The sequence below is a fragment of the Podarcis gaigeae genome, assembly GCF_964106915.1.
Source record: "Podarcis gaigeae genome assembly, chromosome: 6".
Classification (NCBI taxonomy): domain Eukaryota; kingdom Metazoa; phylum Chordata; class Lepidosauria; order Squamata; family Lacertidae; genus Podarcis; species Podarcis gaigeae.
The window spans coordinates 34272732-34294061 of record NC_139682.1 but is presented as its reverse complement, the minus strand read 5'-3'; the positions used below and the strand labels follow the sequence as shown (position 1 = coordinate 34294061).

General features: G+C 45.9%; 1 protein-coding gene across 1 annotated transcript in view; it reads right to left on the bottom strand.

Annotated features, from left to right (window-relative positions):
- DENND2C (DENN domain containing 2C) overlaps nt 1–21330 on the bottom strand; it is a 55232-nt gene that overhangs the window by 22938 nt on the left and 10964 nt on the right. The window contains exons 2-5 of the mRNA XM_083746001.1: nt 4456–5408; nt 3154–3302; nt 1993–2099; nt 537–707 (exon numbers count right to left, since the gene is read on the bottom strand). Coding sequence (XP_083602127.1) covers nt 537–707; nt 1993–2099; nt 3154–3302; nt 4456–5249 — 1221 coding nt within the window. The 5' untranslated portion in view covers nt 5250–5408. The remainder of the gene's footprint in view (nt 1–536; nt 708–1992; nt 2100–3153; nt 3303–4455; nt 5409–21330) is intronic.

Here is a 21330-nt window from a genome sequence, read left to right as displayed (position 1 = left end):
CCACAAAACACTTTGGAGGTTAAAATGTTAAATCCGGAGTAAGCCACTCCAGAGGAATAAGCTACACAAGTCTAGGCAGAATAAAATGAACTCAGGGTCATATTGAGCCTTTACAAGCAGCACTGATCACTTGTTTAAAATCAGAATTAAACTTCCAAAGTGAATGGGGGTTAGCTGCGTATTAACTGCATGTTGCCACATACTGCCTGTGCCCACTTGCTAATCAGCCTGAATAGCTGTCTATGCACAGCAGGACAGCAGCATCCAAATAAACAAAGGAGTGAAATTAATTCAGGCATGGGCTTCCACAAGGAGGACTAGCTAGCTGAATCTTGCACCTAGGTTTGAACTAGGTTCAAATCACTGCTCAGCATTGCTGCAGAGGAAGGGTGAAGATCTCCTCGTGCTCAGGACCATTCCCAAAGCTGAGTGGTGTGGTGCATGAGCAGGAAAAGAAAGAAAAGACTCTAGTTCCTCTTGCTGCTTTCCCCCGGGCGGGGGGAAACCCCTCAAAGTTTTGAATCGTGCTTCCTCACCCGAGGTAGATTCTTCCTCTTCCTGCTTCCAGCCTCGCCTGCTTTGAAGAACTTCCACTCGGTCAGCGTGACAGGTAGAGTTGTGTCCTTTGGCAGCCTCCCACGCAGGCAGATCCTTGTGGTCTTTAGCTCCAAGGTTTTGCGGTGGAGGAAGTGTGGCTTCGGGGGTAGCTGCACAAAACCAAAAATAAAATAAAAACATGGTTGAGAGTGAAAAGGTTTCACTAGGAAAGTGATTCCCACTAAGCTGAATGTGGGCAGACACCAATAATGAACAAGAATTCTGCAAACAGGCTGCCTGCATTTTATGGTAGTGACAATGAAGTAGAAGTGTCTAACAGGCATGGGAACAATCCCTGGTTTGGAGAAGAGCACAGGCTGAAAAGTCCCCTTAGTTGAGAGGTGGGGAAATCTAATTAGGCCTGCCTCCTCTCCCACCGCCTGCCCAATTCTCCCAATTTACACACCTGTGCATTTAGCAGTTGTTTAGCTTAGTGACTGTCCTCTTCCCCTAAAATCATTGGGGGGCAAAATAGCAGCTAACACAATCTCTCTGCTTTATCACTGGAGAAGCAGGGGGTGGGTGTCATTTCAAGTCAGTTATAATGGGAACCAAGGACACAGGCTTTAAGTGCCTGCCAACATCTTTTCTTGGCTCCTCAAAAGTTGTTGGAACTCCAATCAGCCCCAGCCAGCAAGACCAACACCTCAGGGCTGGAGGGCCACAGGATGGGAAAGGCTAGCATTGTGAATGCGCCTCAGGCTCATTCCTTCACAAGTGGGAGGGATGGAGAGGAAGCGTCAGCTTTCAGTCTTGAACAAATGCACTTCCCTATTTTATAGGTGGTAAAAGCACAATGAGTAGGAGGTCTGAAAAGGGAAGCATGCACAGGTGCACATGTTTAGGCAACAAAGTGCCTCCCCTGCACTGCTACAGTGCTCCCTGTGGTGCTGTAGATACTGGGCATATGGCTTAATCCCCAGGCAGCACAAGCTCCCCTCCACAAAAGAGTACCCTAGTGCATGTGTGTGGAGGTATGCTCTTAACCCACAGATCGTGAATGCGCTTCAGCATGCATGCACAAATTTCCCCCTTCCTCTTTTGTTCCCTGCATGGGGAGTGCAGAGTATTGTCTTCGGACAAGGAGAGATCAAGCTAATGCTAACACAGCATAGCGAAGCAGCATTTTACTCTCTAATGGTGAATTCACAGACGTGCAATCTTCAGTTGATAACTACCAACAATGGTGAAAGCCACAGTGTCACAGGTTTGCCATCAGCCCAAACACACAAAACTTTTCAGTGGAAGCAGTTCAAACACGTAGCTCAATGCCACTGAGTCTGTGCATGTCTGAACTTATTCCATCTTAGTCAACTGAATTCCTGTGGGGTGCAGGGACAAAATCCAGCCTTAGGTGGGGATGCAGAGAACAGACATTGAGAAATGAGCCTTCACCTTGGGAGGCTTGATGGTGCTCCGGGCAGGAGGCAGCTTCCAAGTAGAGGGGATCCTCCATAGAGGCTTCACTTTGATATCTTCATACAGGTTCTCCTTAGCAGGATCTAGGAAAAAGGAGTATCGTGAAGGAGAGTGGCAGAATACCAACATGCTTGCAATAACAAAAGGCACAAACTGGGACAATGTCTACAGCAGAGGAGCGGAACCTCTGGCCCAAAAGCCACTCCTGGCCCACCAGGGGTTCCAATTCAACCCACAAGGACCATTTTCCAAAACCACAGCCACCTGTCCATCAGCTGATGGGCAGGGGGTGAATTCTACCTTGTTCTGCTACGCAAGTAGCAGGGAACTCATGCACAGAGCCAGCGGCTGCAGATAGCAGGTTTCAGCTCACCACCACTGATAGGGGGCGGGTTCAGTCCTGCTGTGGAGCTGAAGCCCAACCACACAGGCAAAACCTGGCAGGTGGGAGGGACAACCCACCTGTCTTTAAGATGTCAAAGGTCCGGCACAGGATTTTCTTGGTACAACAGACCAATGCAGCTACTGTTTTGAAAATGATTACTTTCTGGCTTTGGTGTGCTACACACACACACACACACACAAAAAAAAAAAATCCACACAAAAAAACCACACATACACATCAGAAATCTATCAATTTGTTCTTAGAGAGCTGAGAGGAAAACATCCTTTCCCCAAAGCTTGTACAACCAGGAAAAGGCTCCTGAGAATACATCAATTATTTCTATCAAATAAAATGTGGCCCTTCAAATTGTTCTGAAACTACACAGAAATGGGGTGGGGGAGAAGAGACACTTTAAAAGAAAACAGGAAAAATAAGGAGGAAACGAACAGGACTAAAGGAACTCTGATACGATGGAAGAATGGGGCAGCTTGAGCAGGTTTGGGGGCTGCATAAAATGACATTAGGGCCCATAGGGTAGCTACTTGTGAACTAATAGAAAGGAAACAGGGAGGAAGAAAGCACAAAGCAGCAGGATGCTCTGCAAATCCCCACACCCGCTTCTCTTCAATTTGCTGTTTTGCAGAAGAAGTGGTATTTGATATCACTCTACAAACAGGCATCTATAAACATGTTCAACAGGTCAGCTCCAAACTAGTACAATTCATTTCCTCCAAGTGAACTTTGCAACATACCAATAATGTCCTCATAGAGGTTGTCCTCCGATTGCGTGCAATAGAGGCGGACACTTGTGGTGCCATTCAATTCTTCATGGAGCTTTTGGTACTCCATGGCTGCTAGCCGGTTTCGGTAACCTTGGATGTCCTCAAATTCAAAGGACTTTCTGCAAACAAAGCATAGAGTTGCCTTATCATCACACAAGCCTCACAAGCAATAACTTGCCCATCTCCTATGTTTTGTTAAAGGGCTGCTGGCCCTGTCTAGAGCTGACTGAAATGTTTGTTTTCCTTTTGGAGAATTTTCAGCATAAAACTGCTCTTTTAGAAAAAGTAGTATTATGCAGCTCTGTCTTCAGTTCTTCTCCATTTAGAACGTATAAAGACAATAGAAAGGGGTGAGATCGTTTTTAACATAATTTCTCTCAGAAATTGTTTTTCATGCCTTAAGGCAGTGATGGGGAAACCTGTTCCTGGCCCAGGAGTTGCTAGACTCCCATCAGCCCCAGCCAGCATGGCCAGTGGGCAGGCATGATGGGAGTTGTAGTCCAACATACATCTACATTTGAACATATGGGTTGTAATAGTCCATTTCATTTAGACAACTATTTAGACTGATTATATTAATGTATACTAAAACAAGAATGATGAAATACTCTTACAGTGAAAAGTCAGCTGGAAACGTATTTTTGTTTTTTTAATCTACCCCCCCCCCCATTTTTTCTGTTACAATTGCAAATAGAAATATTGAAAGATGGGGGGAGAACCTTTCTGATTTCCTGATGATGGAAGAATGAATGGGGGGAACTGAGAGAAGAGTATGCTTAGCTGTTCCCTAAGATGGGGAAAACCGCAATGATTAGCAACAGGACTTGCTACAATGAGCAATATCCACCACGGAGCGGGTGGTGCCGCAGTCCATACCACTGGGCTTCATGGGCTTGCTAATTGGAAGGTTGATGGTTTGAATCCGTGTGACAGGGTGAGCGCCCGTTGCTCTGTCTCAGCTTCCGCCAACCTAGCAGTTCAAAAGCATGCCAGTGCAAGTAGATAAATAGGTACCACTCTAGCGGGAAAGTAAACGGCATTTCTGTGTGCTCTGGCCTCTATCACGGTGTTACGTTGCACCAGAAGCAGTTTAGTCATGCTGGCCACATGACCCAGAAGGCTGTCTGTGGACAAAAGCCAGCTCCCTAAGCCTGAAAGCGAGATGAGCGCTGCAACCCCATAGTCGCCTTTGACTGGACTTTAACCATCCAGGGGTCCTTTACCTTTACCTACTTGCATAAGAGGAGCCAGAGAAATCAACCTGGCACCCACCTCTTGGATCTGCTTCGGATTCCTCTGCTGACCACTCTCTGCCCAGTGTCATGGGAGGTTGAGGCAGGACAGCCACCATTAGACTGATGTTCTGGCGCCTTCCTCTCAGCATAGCCTCCATTAGGGCAATCTGTGTGGTCCTTATCAGACAGGTATCGGAAAGTCCTTCGTGGTTTGGGTACCGGATTGATGGCTGGCCGCCCCTCCTGACCTTCAACGTCACAGTAGATGTTCTCCAAGCTCTTTGTCGGAGCCAGGTTCAGCTCCTTCTCTGTTGAGCCACAGCTTTCCCGCTTTCTTTTCAGGTCCAAAGCCAGAGCGAGGACTTGGTCAGGAGGAAGGGCTTCTATCTGTTTCCACAGCTCCCGTGAGGTGTAGAAGTTTCCTGGAGGGAGCCTCTCCCCCTGCCAGTCCGCCTCATCCTCTCCTTCAGATATAACACCATTGGGGAGCTGCTCAACCAAGGGGCTCTCTGGAACCTCTTGGAGCCTCTCCTCTTCCTCCTCAGTCACACAGCAGAGGCGAGAGTTTTCCCGGAAATCTAAGCCAAGGCTCTGTATGTTTGCTAGTCCTTCTGAATGCCTGCTGTGCCCAAGTCCCACCGTCTGTCTCCGGCTCTCTTGACCATACCTGACCCCAAAGTCCTGGGGCTTCTGTCTTTCCTCCTGGCAACCCCCTTGAGTCCGACCCTCCCACTGAGAAATCTTTTGTTTTATGTTCCGGCAGTGGCTACGAGACAGGGTTTGCACAGCAGTGCGGGAAAAGCCAGGATCTGTGCTGCCCGTGGGGTGCATGGCAGGCAACGTAAGTTCACATCACAGCACGTTGCCTCCCAGTTGCAGTAAGTGAGATTTGTAATTCCAGAGTCAAGATGCTGAGGGTTTCCAGTCAAATCCAGTTCGGAAAGTAATCCAACAACTGTGCTGAAAGGGGAAACATATTCTGATGGCACCCTGAAGAAAAAGAGAGAAACGGGACATCCATCAGAAGGGTTGCAAAACGTATGCTTTGGACACAATCAACCATCTTTCAGGTGTCACAAGACACTCTTGGTTTGTTTAAATTACTCCGAGAATCTTTCTGTACATTGCAGGAAACCCAGATTTCCAAGTGAATGTACACCTGACCTGGAATTCCAGCTTGTCCCAGCTCTCTGACAAGTGTACAATCCACATGTTTGCCTTGTTCACACATTTAATATTTTTAGATATACCTTAAAAGCTTAAGCGTATACCAAATAACCAAACCAAATTTGTGCCTCTGCACATAAGGTAATAACTTCCTCAGCATAAGCAATAAACGGAAGTCTAACTTTCCCAAGCTGTGTCAGGGATTGGTTTTGAATACCTCACCCATTTCAGCTTCCCTCAGATCTAGAAATTAAGCAGCCAGGTGAAACTCTGCACCCAGCCACCTTTCGTAACTACTAACTATATATTCAACCCTTTTAATGAATACAGCACTTAGCATTTTGAAACGTCATTATTATTCTCATTTTACAGAACGTTTCTATGTTCCTTTTGCTGTTACGACCTATCGGGTGCTCTTACTGTGAAGGTATTTATGCAAAAGCCTTCATCTTTCAATCCAGGAAGTAAAGAGAATAGAATGTGAAAAGGGAGAGAGCAAAGGGGAAAAAATGAATCTTCTGGATAGTTCACTGCATATTATTGGGTGGCTGCAGAACTGAGGGCAACATAAAGAGAGCCTGCTGAAAAGACCAGTGGCCTGTCTAGTCCAGTATCCTGTTCTCACATTGGCTGAGCAGATGCCTATGGGAAGTCTGTAAGCAGCACCTGAGTGCAACATCACTTTCCCACTTGTAATTCTCTAGTATTCAAGGGCACACTGCCTCCAACAATGGAGGCAGACTATAGCCAGGGAATTGCATGGGGGGACGGGACGGGACTGCAGCCCTTAGTCTAATTTCAGGGGGGGAATAGGGGGGAGCCCAGAGGGAGGGTAGGCAAGAAGTGGGAAATGGAAGGGAGAAGCTGAAAGGAGATGGGGGGGGGATTCTCTGCAAGGGATCAATTCATACCACTGGCAAGAGTGATCTGTTTCTCTCTTGGCAGCCCGCTGGGTGGGGAAGGCAGGAGATAGAAGGAAAGAGACACACAGAGAGAAGGGGGTGTCAGAAAGAGAGAGAAGGGGTGGTCCCACTCACTCCTTTTTGGCTCTGCCCCACCCATGCTCACTCCAGCTCTGTCTACCACTGATCCTCAACAGGAAGGGGGGAGAAGGTTCCCCACCGCTGGCACAGAAGGAAAGCAGCACCTCTGCCACCACCAGATTTTGGGGATCTGAACTACCAATGGTTGAAAGGCGACTAAGTTACAACAGAACGAGCTGCAGCCCCAGAGTTTGCGCAAGTGCTTATGCTTGCTTTGACTGGACGCCAAGCGGAGACCAGGGTTTTCCTCAGTGTGAAATCCCACCACAACCACAGTCTTCTTTTGCTCAGCAACACTCGGCACACTTACTGAAAAGATTAACAAGGCCTCCCGAGTCCCAAGGCACAGCTGGAGGCTGATGCTGTCTGTATTTCACAAACAGGAAAACAGGGCGAGACAGTGATGCAAACCACCCACCGCCACTGCAGGCGGAGGTGGCAAAGGCGAGTCTTGGACCTAACAGAGCTGGTTCACAGGCTTCTGTCTGCCCCACACCCTGCATGGTGATGACAGGGAGATTGCTGTGTTTTCCCATCATTTGCACAGGTGGGTGCAATAATCCTCCCAGGCCCAGTATTGCTTCAGATCCCAGTAAAGATCCTCTGAAGGCTGCCCAAGATGCTCTTTTAAGCCCTTGAGGTAAAGAAACTGAAGAAAGAGCACCAGGTGTTCTGGGGTTTGCTACAGCGTACTTACCAGTACTAATATATATCTTTGTGGTTGCACTCTCCAGGGCAGTTGCACAACACTGCAAAACACCCATAATATTTTCCCATCTCCATAGGACAAGACCAGTGCAAGTGTTCTCTGACACCAGCAAATAAACAACCAACAACAACTGAACCACCATCCAGAAGTGGCATAAACCAGCAGCAGAGGTCTTGAAGCCAGCAGCCCTTTCTCTGCTCACAGAGGTACCAGGTTGTTATCAACACTCAAGAGAGACCTGGCGGGAGAACTAAGCAAAGCCTCAGGTGCAGAAAGGTTCCTACTTTCAGAGACTTCAGGAGTCACAGATCACGTTTCCAAGCTTCCCTCTTTAACTGGGAGCTCTAGAAACTTGTATAGATGAGCAGTGGCGTAGCGTGGGTTGTCAGCACCCGGGGCAAGGCAAGTAATTTGCACCCCCTAACCCATGGATTTGCACCCCCTAACCCGTGGATTTGCGCCCCCTAGCCCTAACCCCCAGATGTTGCGCCCGGCCCCCCCTGCACCCCCCACACTACGCCACTGTAGATGAGTGCTGACGATGGGGGTTCTAAAATGGCAAAGACCCTCAGCATTTTCCTTAGGATGAGCCATGGTTAATTTAGTCCTGATTAGGACAAGGGCATTAGAGACAGTGGGAGTTATCCAGTCTGTAGAGATTTCCTTGCATTGAATTTTAGTTTTACTTTTCAACAAGCATCCCACACCTACCCATACTGCTGTCCACATTGCTGCCCGGTGCTTTGACCCACATGGAAATGCGCACCATTTTGCAAGACCCACCCTGACAGGTAAAGAAAGCCCTTCCCCTCCTCCATCAGGCTGTGCTGTTTTGCAAAGCAGCTGGGGCTCCCTTCCTTCCAGGGTTTCAGGAGGTTCCTTTCCAGTCCTACGCAGAAAATTACTATAAATAGGCCTGCCTCAAAGCATCCTGAGCATCTGGGAGTCGGCCTCTTCCACACACCCTTGTGTGGCCTTGATTAGCAGCAGCAACAATGTGGCCACTCCCCAAAGTAACAGGCTGGCACTGAGTGATAATTCTCTCTCCCCCCTCCCCAAGGAACAGCTGCTGACATCTCTGGAGGTCATGGAGCCCAAGAGAAGAAAGGGGGTCTGGCTAGCTGGGGTGGCGGTGGGAGAGAGACTACGAATGAAGGAACCCAAATAGCGAGAACAGCCTCCAACTTCTTGCAAAATACCCCAAAATGTTCATCATGTTGTCTGTCTGCCTGAAAACATTGCCCAGCCATTTCCTTCCCCGGTAATATGGCACAAATCCTCTCCATCCTGTTCTTTCCATTCAGAGCCAGACATAGGGTTCATCCAGACTTCATTTTGTGCCACAGTTTCCAAACACACATCTGCAGTTTAAAGCTGCGTGTCCAAGTGGGTTTTTCTACCCGTCCTGGCACTTTCCCTGGGAAAACTCTCATTTTACTGCTGAATCATAGCAAAAGACAATCTGCAGAAAACAAGATTGCGATTTGTTCTGATTCAGCAGTAAGACATGGGTTCCCCAGGGAAAGTGCCTGCACACAAAAAACCACCACACTCTTAACACAGAGAGCTTAAAAAAGCCCATACTTGTGCCTAGAAAAGTGGCACAAAATGAAGGTGATCTTTCAGAGACTGTACCATTTCATACTGGGGGAAGGGGTGTCCTATCAATGTGTTATGGTTTCCTCGTGTAAAAAATACTCCTACACTTTTAAAACAAGGGATACTACATGCAGTTTGGCATCAGGAAATGTGGTGATATATTTTTCTGTGTAGAAGAGGTTTTTGTTTTTACATGTGGGCGCATTTGGTCATGCTGCTTGAGCTTGAAGTGCTTACAGTAGAGAAATAATTTTATCATATGTTGTTGTTGTTTTGCTGAACATGTAAGTTCTGCTCTCTCACCCCATCCCATTCTGTTGCCTCCCTTCCCAACTGTCCTCCTTTGAAGGGGAGCAGCCTCTAAAAGATGGAAGCAAGCATACCAATTCAGCAAAGGCATCCTACAGCAATTTCCAACTATTGCTATCATGGAGATGATTCTGCCATGCTGACATCTTCAGTAGAGTCAAAGAAGGTTCCATAAGTATTTGAACCTGCTGTTAGTCAGGCCTCCCACTATAGATACTACCTGATAATAATTCATCAGTCCCTATTAGGCAGTTGCCCAGGGTCCAAAACCAGAAACAAGCCTGATTGAGGGGGCGGGGAATCCTGTAAGACTTAATCAGGGAAGCAGCACTCTCTCCTACCGAAACACCCCATGCAAATGCTATCTCTACCCCCACATTACCTCAGAAAACATGACCTTGGAAATATGTATTTGTCAAGATAATATGTAGTCCAAGTCTCAGCTCCATCCACCCACATCTGCAAAATGGGAATAATTACACTGGCCTACTTTACAATGCTCTTGTAAGGAATACTGAGCTAATGTACATGAAACAGCTCAAGCACTTGAAAGCAGGGGAGGCTGGGGGGCTGTGGTCGTCCAGGTGTTGTTGGACTACCGTTCACATCATCCTTGACCATCAGCCATGCTGGCTTAAGCAGTTGGGAGTCCAACAATATCTGGAGAGCCACACGTTCCCCACCCTTGTCCTAAAGTAAATATTACGTATTTTTATTAGTATTATCATCAAAGGTTGAAAAGCCATGTGAAACAAAGGAAAACATATGCTACATTACAGGGACAGTGCTTTTAATATGCAATAATTAGCTCTCCCTGCGTACTACAGTGATATAAATGCAGTAGAGTGGTGGTAATTACTATGGCTTAAACACCAACGTGGATCTTTGTTAACTTATCTTCTGATTGGAGCTGAGCGTGAGAAGCTGAGTCAAGTAGTAATACCATGTAAAGCAGGTTCAGCTCCTACAGGTTGCAGCACATCACACAGGACATCAGTTTTTTTAAAAAATAATGTGATATAGCCTCATAGATCTTGTGCAAAAACAAGAGCTGCCACATCTGTGTCTCATATGAGCCTTACAGTTTCAAAGCTTAGCTTTGCATGGGCCTTGATCAAGTGCAAGTGGCCTGCACCACACCCTCAAAGAACTCGGCAAGAAAGGGGAGCCTTTCTTCTCACTGAAATATATTTAGACCTTGATCCTCTCCTACTTGCCACCAAAATATGTTACTTCAGTTTCACCGAGAAAACTGAGGGTCTTCCTTGTTCAATAATGTTGTCAAAGGCAAAGCAGCAGCAACATTCATACACATACAGTAATTCCACTGAGAATAAACACAGGCCAGCTACAATTGTTTTTCCCCATCCCAATTAACTATATCGGTTTAACAGCACTATATTTTCTTAATACATCCTGGGATCTGTTGCTTTTATGAGAGTCCCCAAAGAGTTCTCCAATATGGCAAAAGCAGATGCTAATTCAAAAAGAAGATGCACAGCAAGCCCATCATCGCAGCTGAACTGTCGGATGGGCACACCAGCAAATCAAATGCTAGTTCTCCATCTTGTCTCTCGCCTCCCTCTATCATTTACTCACCCAGTACTCCCTCTTCCTCCTCTTGCATAGCTGCCTGGAGAATACCAGCAAGGAATCAATTCAGTAAGGAATCAGTGCAGTGGGGATGGGTAACCTGTTAGCCATCATCCCTGACCACCGACCATGCTTGCTGGGGCTGCTGGGTGTTGTAATCCAATAATATCTGGAAGGTACTAGATTGTTGAAGGCTGCTCTACCAAGATGCTCATGTTGACAGTGTGGCCAGCTTCTAAAAAGAGAGCTGCCAGACTGGCTGAAGACCCGACCATCTGTGGTGGAAGCCCAGCTCCTTGGCAGCAAATGTGCAGAATGAGGGGGAGTTTAGGTTTAATAAGCAAGTTCCTCCCATTCCTCCAACTTGAATCAGCCAGCGTCCTTGAATCGTCTTTTGAAAGGAAAGACACATGAAGATTGGTGCACATGTAGGTGGGTGGAGAGTGGGGTGGATGGGCTGTGCTTACTCACTAGTGAAGGGAAACTGCTCACAGCCACTACTTAGCATTACTTCACACACTTTCCAAAATCAGCTCTGGCACTGGGCTAAACCCCAGCACAAATGAAGCCCTAGATATAGCGCCAGTCTCAGCTACTCAAGGCAAAAGCAAGCCACCACTGGTCCCCAACTGGTGCTCCCCTTCTCTACCCAACTCCTTCTTGCACATAAGTCTTCCACACTCTTTCTCTGGCAGTGGTGGGGGAGAACTTCCAGTATTGCTCCTGGCATATGCATTCCCAAAGCAGCTCACTTAAAACAGCAGGCACCAATCATTTCCAAGATGGAACTAGCCTACAGTAATTGCTGTCGGAAACCTGGGCACACGATACATGTTCAACCCCATCACCCCTGACTCTGACAGCTTAAAAAAAGAAAAAAGAACAGGCTGTTTGTTGCACCCAAAATCTACAGGAGGGATAAGGAACCTCTGGCACCTCCTTGCCTCTATTCCTCAGCTGTCCTCTGTTCAAGGACATTTTCCAGACTATGACATGTCCTTGACTGCCTGGCTGTTCACAACTTTAGGAAAAACTTCTTTCTCAAAGCAGGCTTCTCAACTCGCATTTAGTGTATTACTCTTGGAAACCGATAAGGTTCCCAAATACCTCACATTCCCCTCACATTCCCATCTATCTCTGAGAATTAACTAACTAAAATAGCTGGCTATTCTTCTTGCTTGAGGCACAGCCCTGCATGGGCGTCTATTAAACCACACCCAATGCGAAGAATAGAACTCTAATGTCTGGACTTGCACAGGCTTGCAGACTAAGTAGTTGTGGTTGCCATCAAGGCAAGTGACTTTTGTCTACTTTCCTCTTCTGGTAATGTGCTTAGCAGAGAGCAGCTGACCCAGTCTTTGATTTTAAAGGAGTGTTGCTGTTATAACATGCAGTCAGACACACTGGCAGACAACCGCTCCAAAAGAATTTAATCCAGTCTCTCCCAAATGCTTTCTGAGCGATGCAGCTCACAGATATTTCCTTCAATAGGACATCCTAAGCAGCAGCAACCTTACAAATGTTTTTGGGAGCCACTCAAAACTCTGCAACCTTCTGAGTCTGAAGGCTGGACTACAGATATTGCTGGCCTAAAGCTCCCCTCATTCTTGACCATTCACCATGCAGGCTAGGGCTGATAGATGTTGGAGTCCAACAAAATATGGAAGGTCACAGGTTCCCCACCCATACATTTGACCTACAACTTTCTATTCTAACAACTGGCAAGACACTCCCAGATTGAGGTGAGGTTGAACCAGAGTTGCTAATATAACAGATACATCAGAATCCAAGAACAAGAGCTGATACAGCTATATCAGCATTCTCTCTTTACTAAATAATGCAGGGATTCCCCCCGCCACGTCATATATTTCCTATGCTAGTTTCCATGTGGGAAAACCCCAGCTGTAATAATAAAGTTCCTTCTATTATAATGGCGTTGCAATTTTAAAAGGGGTGTAGCGCAGAGGTAGGGCACAATCTTAGCACGCAAAAGTTTACGGGGCCAGGTTCAATCCCAGACATATCCAGATAGGGTTGTGAAAGATTCCTTTCTGAAGCACTATTGCCAGACAGACTATATGAGCAAGAAGGACCAACTGACTGATTGGCTGCTTATGTTTCTCAACGACTCATCCAGCTTGAAGACCAGTGTAAGTGTACCAAGGACAGCATCAGATTCAGACCTTCTCGCTGAAAGCTGCAGATGAGAAACTTGTGGCAAGTTTTTCTGGTTCAGAATAGGTTTCTTCAGCCACTGGAGACAAAGTAATCCAGATTAATCTGATACATACCAAGAAATGCTGTAAATTCATTATTTTATAAAGGTGGGCTGTTGCCAGAGAGAGAGAGAGAGAGAGAGAGAGAGAGAGAGACTACAATACTAATATATCCATCACAAATGTTACATCTTAAATGAGGCACCCCCCCTTATCCCTCACATGAGAGAGAATGCCTCTCCCAAGGCACATCTATGCACTACTTTAGAAGGGGGGATATATCCAACAAAACAAAAAAAAATCCTTCCAGTAGCACCTTAAAGACCAACTAAGTTAGTTCTTGGTATGAGCTTTCGTGTGCATGCACACTTCTTCAGATACACACATAGTCAATGTTTTGACTATGGCAGACCAACACGGCTACCTATCTATATCCAACAAAGTTATTCCATTAGCATAATGACTTCTCCTTTGTGCAGGCAAATCTCCTCTCCTCACCTCGCCGCCTCATCTGTTCTAAAGATACCCCACCCTTTGGAGCAAACTAGGGTGGGGATACAAAATACCATGGCACAGGTGGAAATTCTTAAGCTAATGGTACAACTTCATTGGATATAGCCCAAAGGAAGTTATGCTTCTAATTTCAAACATGCTATTTTTAACCATATGCAAATTTAATCTATAGCAGGGGTGGGGAACCAGTGGCCCTTCAACTCCAAGGCCCATCAGTCCCATTCAGCATGACCAATAGTGACAAATGAAAGGAGCTGTAACCCAGCACTATCTGGTTCTCCATCCCTGGTCTATAAATCAATGAATCAACTCATAGTATTAAATCAAGTGAAATTTATTTAATTGGAATGCAGTCCTGAGGAGTCTTCATGAGGAAAGGCAGCAAAGTCTCTCTCAAGTTAATGACATATCATGTGCAGGAGAGTTTAAATGTCCATAGTCTTCAATTCTGAGTTATATCATACTCAAAATGTATCAGGTTCAGCACAACAAATGCATTCTCAAATGCTTCAACAAACAAGCTTCCCAACACTTTTTGAGGTTCGCCTCACATTGCTGGTTTTTGAGCAGCAGTAATGAGTAATGGGTGATGCCCTCCATCAACAATGATGACACAAATCTGGAGATGAATCAGCAATGCATTAAAACAACAACAACCAACCCACCTGCAGCTGTGCGGGGTCTCAAAATCAGAGTGCCCTTCCTGACATCTTTGCCCGAAAGAAGGCAGCTGAGAAGTGGTCTTGCCACATGACAGGCAGTTCTAATATCTTTCCAGCGCTGAGAGCCAGAACACACTTCAAATGTTTTCCATGAGAAAATTCCCAAAAGGATTCAATTTCCTGAAGCCATGAGTTCCAAAACGAGACTGCTGCCAGCATCATTGGCTATCACTGCTTTCCTCATTGTTGAGGTCAAGCCCACCCAATGAAGGCACTTCTGCGTCTGCATGACCCTCCCTTGCAGCAATCCTGCTATCACAGCAGAATGGCAGAACAAAGCATTAACACACGTACACACCGTCTCATATTACCAGGCTGCAATTGCAAAAGCCAGCAGAACGTGCACAAATTGATTCCTTGTGACCACGTTAGCTTTCCAAGTCACTTTTTGAGATTCCCTTTTCAAATTTGGTTGTGGTGCTTAACTGTTTGAGAGAAGGAAAGTTTGCCTGCCTCCGAGAAATGTGTCTAACTGTAGAAGAATGAACAAAAGCAGCTAAATGTTCCCAAATTCCTCCACCCTATCCTGCTGTGCAGTGACTAAAGCCTATCCAACACAACCTGCTCTCATCCACTGTGCTTCCCACCATCACTAATATGGCATCCAAAGTCCCACTTTGAGGAATCCTATTCCAGGGACTAATCATATTAATTGGAATTGGCCTCCTAGAATTATTACATAGGCTTGCAACAAAACCTTGTATTTTTTTTCCTGAGCACAAGTAGGCCATGTACTGAAAGCAAAACATTTATACATAAAACAAATCAGATTGAGTAAACATGAACCCCTTCTCAGACATGCTGCTCTCTGCCATTTTTGCCTCCAGCTGAACACATGACACTATACTATGGGTAGGGGATTTGTGGCCTGCCAGATGTTGCTGGACTCATCAGCCCCAGCCAGCATCGCCAATGCTCAGGGATGATGGGAGCTGTAATCCAGCAGCACAGGTTCCCTACCTCTGCAGTGAACTATTTCAACTTGTGAACAGGTACAGGGCAGTATACAAATGTAATTAACAACAAGAACAACAATAACATATTTAGCAGTCTTCTAATTCCCAACACTTGCACTAAGATGACAGAACAGAAGGGGGAAGAGAGGAAGGAGGAGAGGAATGGGGATTAGAGGTAATAACACAGCTCAAATCAATTTTCCTTTAGTTGTGCTTAGTTATATCCACAAAGGAGCCACTCCTCCAACATGGAAGTTCAGAGGCAAGGTGTGAAACACAACCAACCCATCCTTCAAAGCCAGGTCATTAGCCCCAGGGGATGCTGTCTGCAGGATCACTCAGCAAAGTGGCAGAGGAAAGAGAAGCATTAAGATCAAAGCTCAGCTTCATCTGAGACCAGTGGTCAGGAAACACATATTCACAAGAGACTTATCCCAGCAGAGAAACAATTGCCCTGTTACTCCCTTTATCTCCCTGCTTGCAGGATGTTGCTCCTACATGTGAACAATCTGCAGCTGTCATTAAGCAGGAATGGATAGGGACAACTGGCAATAATTTGTACAATAGTGGTAGGCCCTATTCAACCACCACAACTAAGGAAACGGCTGGAGATGCTTATTTATATACTGCTCAGTTTATGTTGAGGTTAATCTATACAACCATGCATGTAAATTGCTTAGGATTTGCACACAAAATCCTACCAAATGAGTATGATCCCAGGGACAGAAGAGTTTGCTTGTGTGCAGGAGAAAAGTATCATGTGAGCTGAACCTGTGATTCCATTTATTTGAGGGCAACAGAGTGGAAACTGAACTTTTAATCTTCCCCTTTCATTTCTTATCACCACTAACCTCAAGCTAGTCTCTTCAAGTTTCATCACTACTCAGAGAAGACCACAGACAGGACAAAAGGGAGAAACATGCAAAGAGGAAGGCACATTTGGCAAACCCTCACCATAATCAACTCCTGCCTGGAAACCTATATTCCCACTGTGGAAGGACATGTGGATCCAGAACTGGCCTCCACAATCACTTACAGACTCACTATTAAAACCGTGTTTTATGGAAGACTATCTCACTCGGCTATGAGTGATCGTCAAAGAAGAAGATTTTGCTCTAGTTGAGGAAAAAGGAACATGTGATTTTCCAGACACTGCTGGACTACAATTCCCATCACTCCTGACCATTGAGCTATATTTGCAGCAACTGATGTAAGCTGGGGTCCAGCAAAATCCGAGGGCTGTAGATTCCCCACACGTTCTCTAGTTAACGAAGCATTTACCAGCAATTCTCACAGTGCCAGAGTACTTACCTCCATATTATGAGAGATCAACAGAGGTCCAGGAATCTTCCTGCTCTGCATGCAATGAACTATTAGAATGCAAGTTCCAGAACTCCTTCCTCCTCAGGAAGCCATTGGTTCCTTCATTGCCTGGGATACAGCCAAACTCTGGCCTTGTTTGTGTTGCTCCCTAGTCTCAATCAAGGAGTTCCTTCTTTGTTTCTGCTTTCCTGCAAGCTTATTCCACCAGCTCCTGGCTGGCACTAGTCTCTTCTTCTGTACAGGCCGGTCTAGGAATCTGCCCCAGAAATCAACTGTCTCCTATCCCACCAATCCTACCAGGGCTTGTAACTTGGGCAACCTATGTGACCGGTTGCCTACAGCAGTGTTTACACCAAAGCAAGTGTTGGTGAGTGGGCTGTGTATGAGCGGGATACAAATGTGGGATCTTTTTTGTGCAATACCAGAAGCACTGCTGACCCTAACATTGGGAAGAGGGAAGTTGTTGCCTCAGAAAGCAGGGGCTGGGATACAAGGAATGGTGGAGATGTTAGGCAGCACTGGGTGTGCCATTTAGCCCACTCTGTGCCCCCTAAGGTAGAGAGCCCTGTTCTCAGATGCAATGGATGATGCTATCCAATTTACACTGCTGAAGTAAAATTCAACTGCAAGTCCAGTTAGCTTCTATATGTATCTTGTCCTATACTTGAGGTGGCAAAATATCTTGGGCTGGCCCTGACCATAAATCCACATTTAGATAATTCGTTTCTTGGGATACCTGCACACCAGCCCATAGCCTGACATAAGAGATTCTGTCTCAGTGAGAATAAAACAGCCTGCCAGCTGCAAGGCCAATGTTCTCTGGCCAAACCACAGGCATGCTGAGCAGCCTACACAAGCCACGCAGACGCAGTTGTGCACAGTGGCCTTCTGTGAGGACATTGTCTCCCATGGGAGTAAGAGGTCAGCTAAGCTTTTATCTGACTGCACAGCACCCATCCCAACCAGCAGTTTAAGATCCTGGTGCTTTCTTCCTGGCTGTAAACACTGCCTTTGCCCACTGCAAAATGCAACAGAGTATTTCATATACGCAAGGATTGGTCATGTTCTTTGGCTAATCAAAGATCTCTCAACCCTGCTTGAGTGAAATACAGTGAGAAAAATTGCTGCGTCACCATTCAGAATTATAGCTCCAGGATTAGCTTTTCATCAGAGATGGGGAACCCACAGCCTTCCAGATGTTACTAGACTACAAGTTCCATGATCCCTGAACATTAGCAGTGCTGGAGGGGGCAATGGGAGCTAGAGTTCAACAACAGCTGGACACCTACAGATTTTTCACCCCACCCCTGTTCTACACAAAGCAGAATGCATTTCCTCTATTTATTATTCTTATAACCCACTCTTCCTTTAGAAAACTCTGAGCAGTTTATACAAGGCTCTCAGTGCACTCACTTATCCATACCCACTTAACTTCAACAATGAATGGTTTATGTCAGGAGTGGCTAATTCATAATTCAGGAACCTAATCCGAACCCCTCCCCACAAGCACATTTTTCTAATCCTCTCAAGACCCCACTGAGTTTGGCAGTGGCAACAATAAGGTGGAAAAAAGAGAGGAGACACAGCACTGGGATGGGTGAAACCCAGCATCCTGACACAGATGCAAATCACTCCTCCCTGGTCATTAAGACTGATCATTTGATCATTGGAGATGGAGTAATAATATTGCCCCTGCTCATCTGCCCCAAGCTATGGGCAAGTGAAAGTGGCCCCACCCATCATTGGCATGCGGCCCCCAGAGGACTGGCCAAGGGTAAGGGCAGCCCTTGGTCCAAAAATGTTGGCTGCCCTTGCTTTACCTGAAGTTGTTAATGATCGCCCATCCAGGCACAGAGACTTGGTTCACATCTTCTTCACTTTAGCAATTGTATAGCAATGAATGTGCCCACAACATTAACTAATCAGGGCATGTAGCATGGATCTTGTAATGCTTTACATTGACCTTGCATAAGTACAGCATCAGAAGAACCCTCAGCACTTTAAAAGCCAACACTGACTTCCCTGAAGGACCAGGTGTGCAGCCTGGGAGACATTTTGGACTCATAGCTGTCCATGGAGGCACAGGTCAAATCTGTATCCAGGGCAGCTGTGTACCAGCTCCATCTGGTACGTAGGCTGAGACCCTATCTGCCTGCAGACTGTCTCGCCAGAGTGGTACATGCTCTGGTTATCTCCCACTTGGACTACTGCAATGCGCTCTACGTGAGGCTACCTTTGAAGGTGACCCGGAAACTACAACTAATCCAGAATGCGGCAGCTAGACTGGTGACTGGGAGCGGCCGCCGAGACCATATAACACCGGTCTTGAAAGACCTACATTGGCTCCCAGTACGTTTCCGAGCACAATTCAAAGTGTTGGTGCTGACCTTTAAAGCCCTAAACGGCCTCGGTCCAGTATATCTGAAGGAGCGTCTCCTCCCCCATCGTTCTTCCCGGACACTGAGGTCCAGCTCCGAGGGCCTTCTGGCGGTTCCCTCACTGCGAGAGGCCAAGTTACAGGGAACCAGGCAGAGGGCCTTCTCGGTAGTGGCGCCCGCCCTGTGGAACGCCCTCCCAGCAGATGTCAAAGCGATAAACATCTACCTGACATTCAGAAGACATCTGAAGGCAGCCCTGTTCAGGGAAGTTTTTAATATGTGACATTTCAGTGTATCTTTTATCTTTGTTGGAAGCAAAGCAAATTATTATTATTATTATTATTATTATTATTATTATTATTATACCATTGCTAATATCCGAGTCATCCCAAGTTGCCTTTTAAAGGAACAAAGGTCCCAGTTTCTTTTGGTGATCATCAAATCCAACCAAAAAGAAAAAAGGCCTCAACTAAGCTGGTATCAATCCAAGACACCCTCTCAGTGGAACATTTGTTGCCCCATGTGGCTACGGAAAGAGTGAAATCAAATGCCAAAGATGACTGGTTATGGATGAATCAAGGAAGAGAAATGCTGGCTCTGAAGCACGTAATTCACCTCTGCCAGCCCAGGCAAGGACAAGAGCCAAACAGCACTTCCTGTGATGCATCTTCAAGTTGCAAATAGCAAGAATTGCTAAATACTGTAAACAAGAGGCTTGAATCACAGCCATAGTGAAATGACACTACCGATCACTCATGCCTGATGAAAGTGCACCAACATGGCCAGGGATGCACCGATTACTGCATGAGTGCCGACTTGAGACAGCTCTTCCATCCCATCAATCAGTGGGATGTGGGCTGAGGCAGTCACAGGAACAGAGTTATCTGGGCAAAGGCCAAGTTCTTTTGCAGCAGGTTCCTCTCAGAAATGCAAGGAGGTAATGTTATAGAACTGCATGGAACTGCCTTGTCAAATTTCAACCAAGGTTCATCGTTTGGAAAATGCAGGGTGGTATTCAACTAAGATTTACTCAGTAAAGACCTACTGAAATGAATGGACCTAACTTAGTCAGGTTCATTTATTTCAGTGGGTCCATGCTGAATAAAATTTAGTTGAATACCACTCCCAGACTTCCAAACCTCACAAATGTGTCAGTTTTCCACTTGAAGCCTTGAACAGATCCATACATAAATACACACACACAATGTATCCGTGTCCAAAGTGGAGAAGAGCGTCCACCCAAAATAAATATTCGATAGGCTTGGGAACTAAGACCTGTGAAACAAAGACTCATATGGATTCACACTATTTATATAGGAACCTAACATTTTTCCTGAACAAGGAATTAGGTGAATTAGCCAAGATAAGAGAGAAGAGGAAGCAGTCAAACGTATTCTGCAGCACTACATACCAAAGTCCAGCCACACTGCTATTGTCTTAAAACTTTCTCACACAATCCTTCTTGAAAAAAGTCCAATCTTTTGGGGAAGCAGGTTTATTGTGCAAGACCTCCCAATCAACTATAATTGCACGACCTAAATTTGCCAGTATGCAATTCAATCCCACCCAAAACAGTAACAGTCTGGAAGCTCCTATAGATAGGTACAATACTTTTGGCCAAAAGAAACATACAGTAGGGTTAAACTAGATGAAACGTTGGAGATCTGATCACAAATCTCCTATGTCTTTACATATCTTTTAAAGATAGCCAGGGTGGGGGTGAGGATCTGGACCCTGTAGGAGGAGGTTAACCTTTTCACCCACATTACATTCTCTAAATGTAAACCAAGCCCCAACCAAGGCTACCATCTGTCCTGTTATGGAGAACACACTGACATTCATTAACTGTCACTAACAGGAAAAATTACAGTGGTGGGGCAGGGGAAGTATGGAGTGAATAACAACTGCAGATTCTCAGTGAAAGAGTGCAACACTTTCTTTCTCCATCAGCCATCTATCTCCAATGATCTGGGGTGGGATGCACTGCATGCAGTAGCATATTGTCTTCCTCCCCTCCCAATTCTTTCAGGAATATTTCTCCTACTGGGCTATGTTGAGTTGTTTCCTCTTCTAGGACAACACAAAGGATGGTGGGCAATGCAAAACATCATTGTTAACTTATAAACATCTCTAGGAGCTGCCCTTCCTGAAGGACCCCCACCTGAATGCTCTGGGCAGTGGAATACAAAGACCTGGGAGTCCTAATTTTGCAAGGGCTTCCTTCCATTACTGGGGATCAGATGACCCCAGTTACCAAGACCAAAGTTAGAAGAACTTTAGAGCCAACCAAGATATTGCATGTGGATATATATTACACCCCAATATTATTTTTAATTTTTAAAAAACAGCTTGGTGAAGAATGATCAGGAAAGGAAAACCAACTT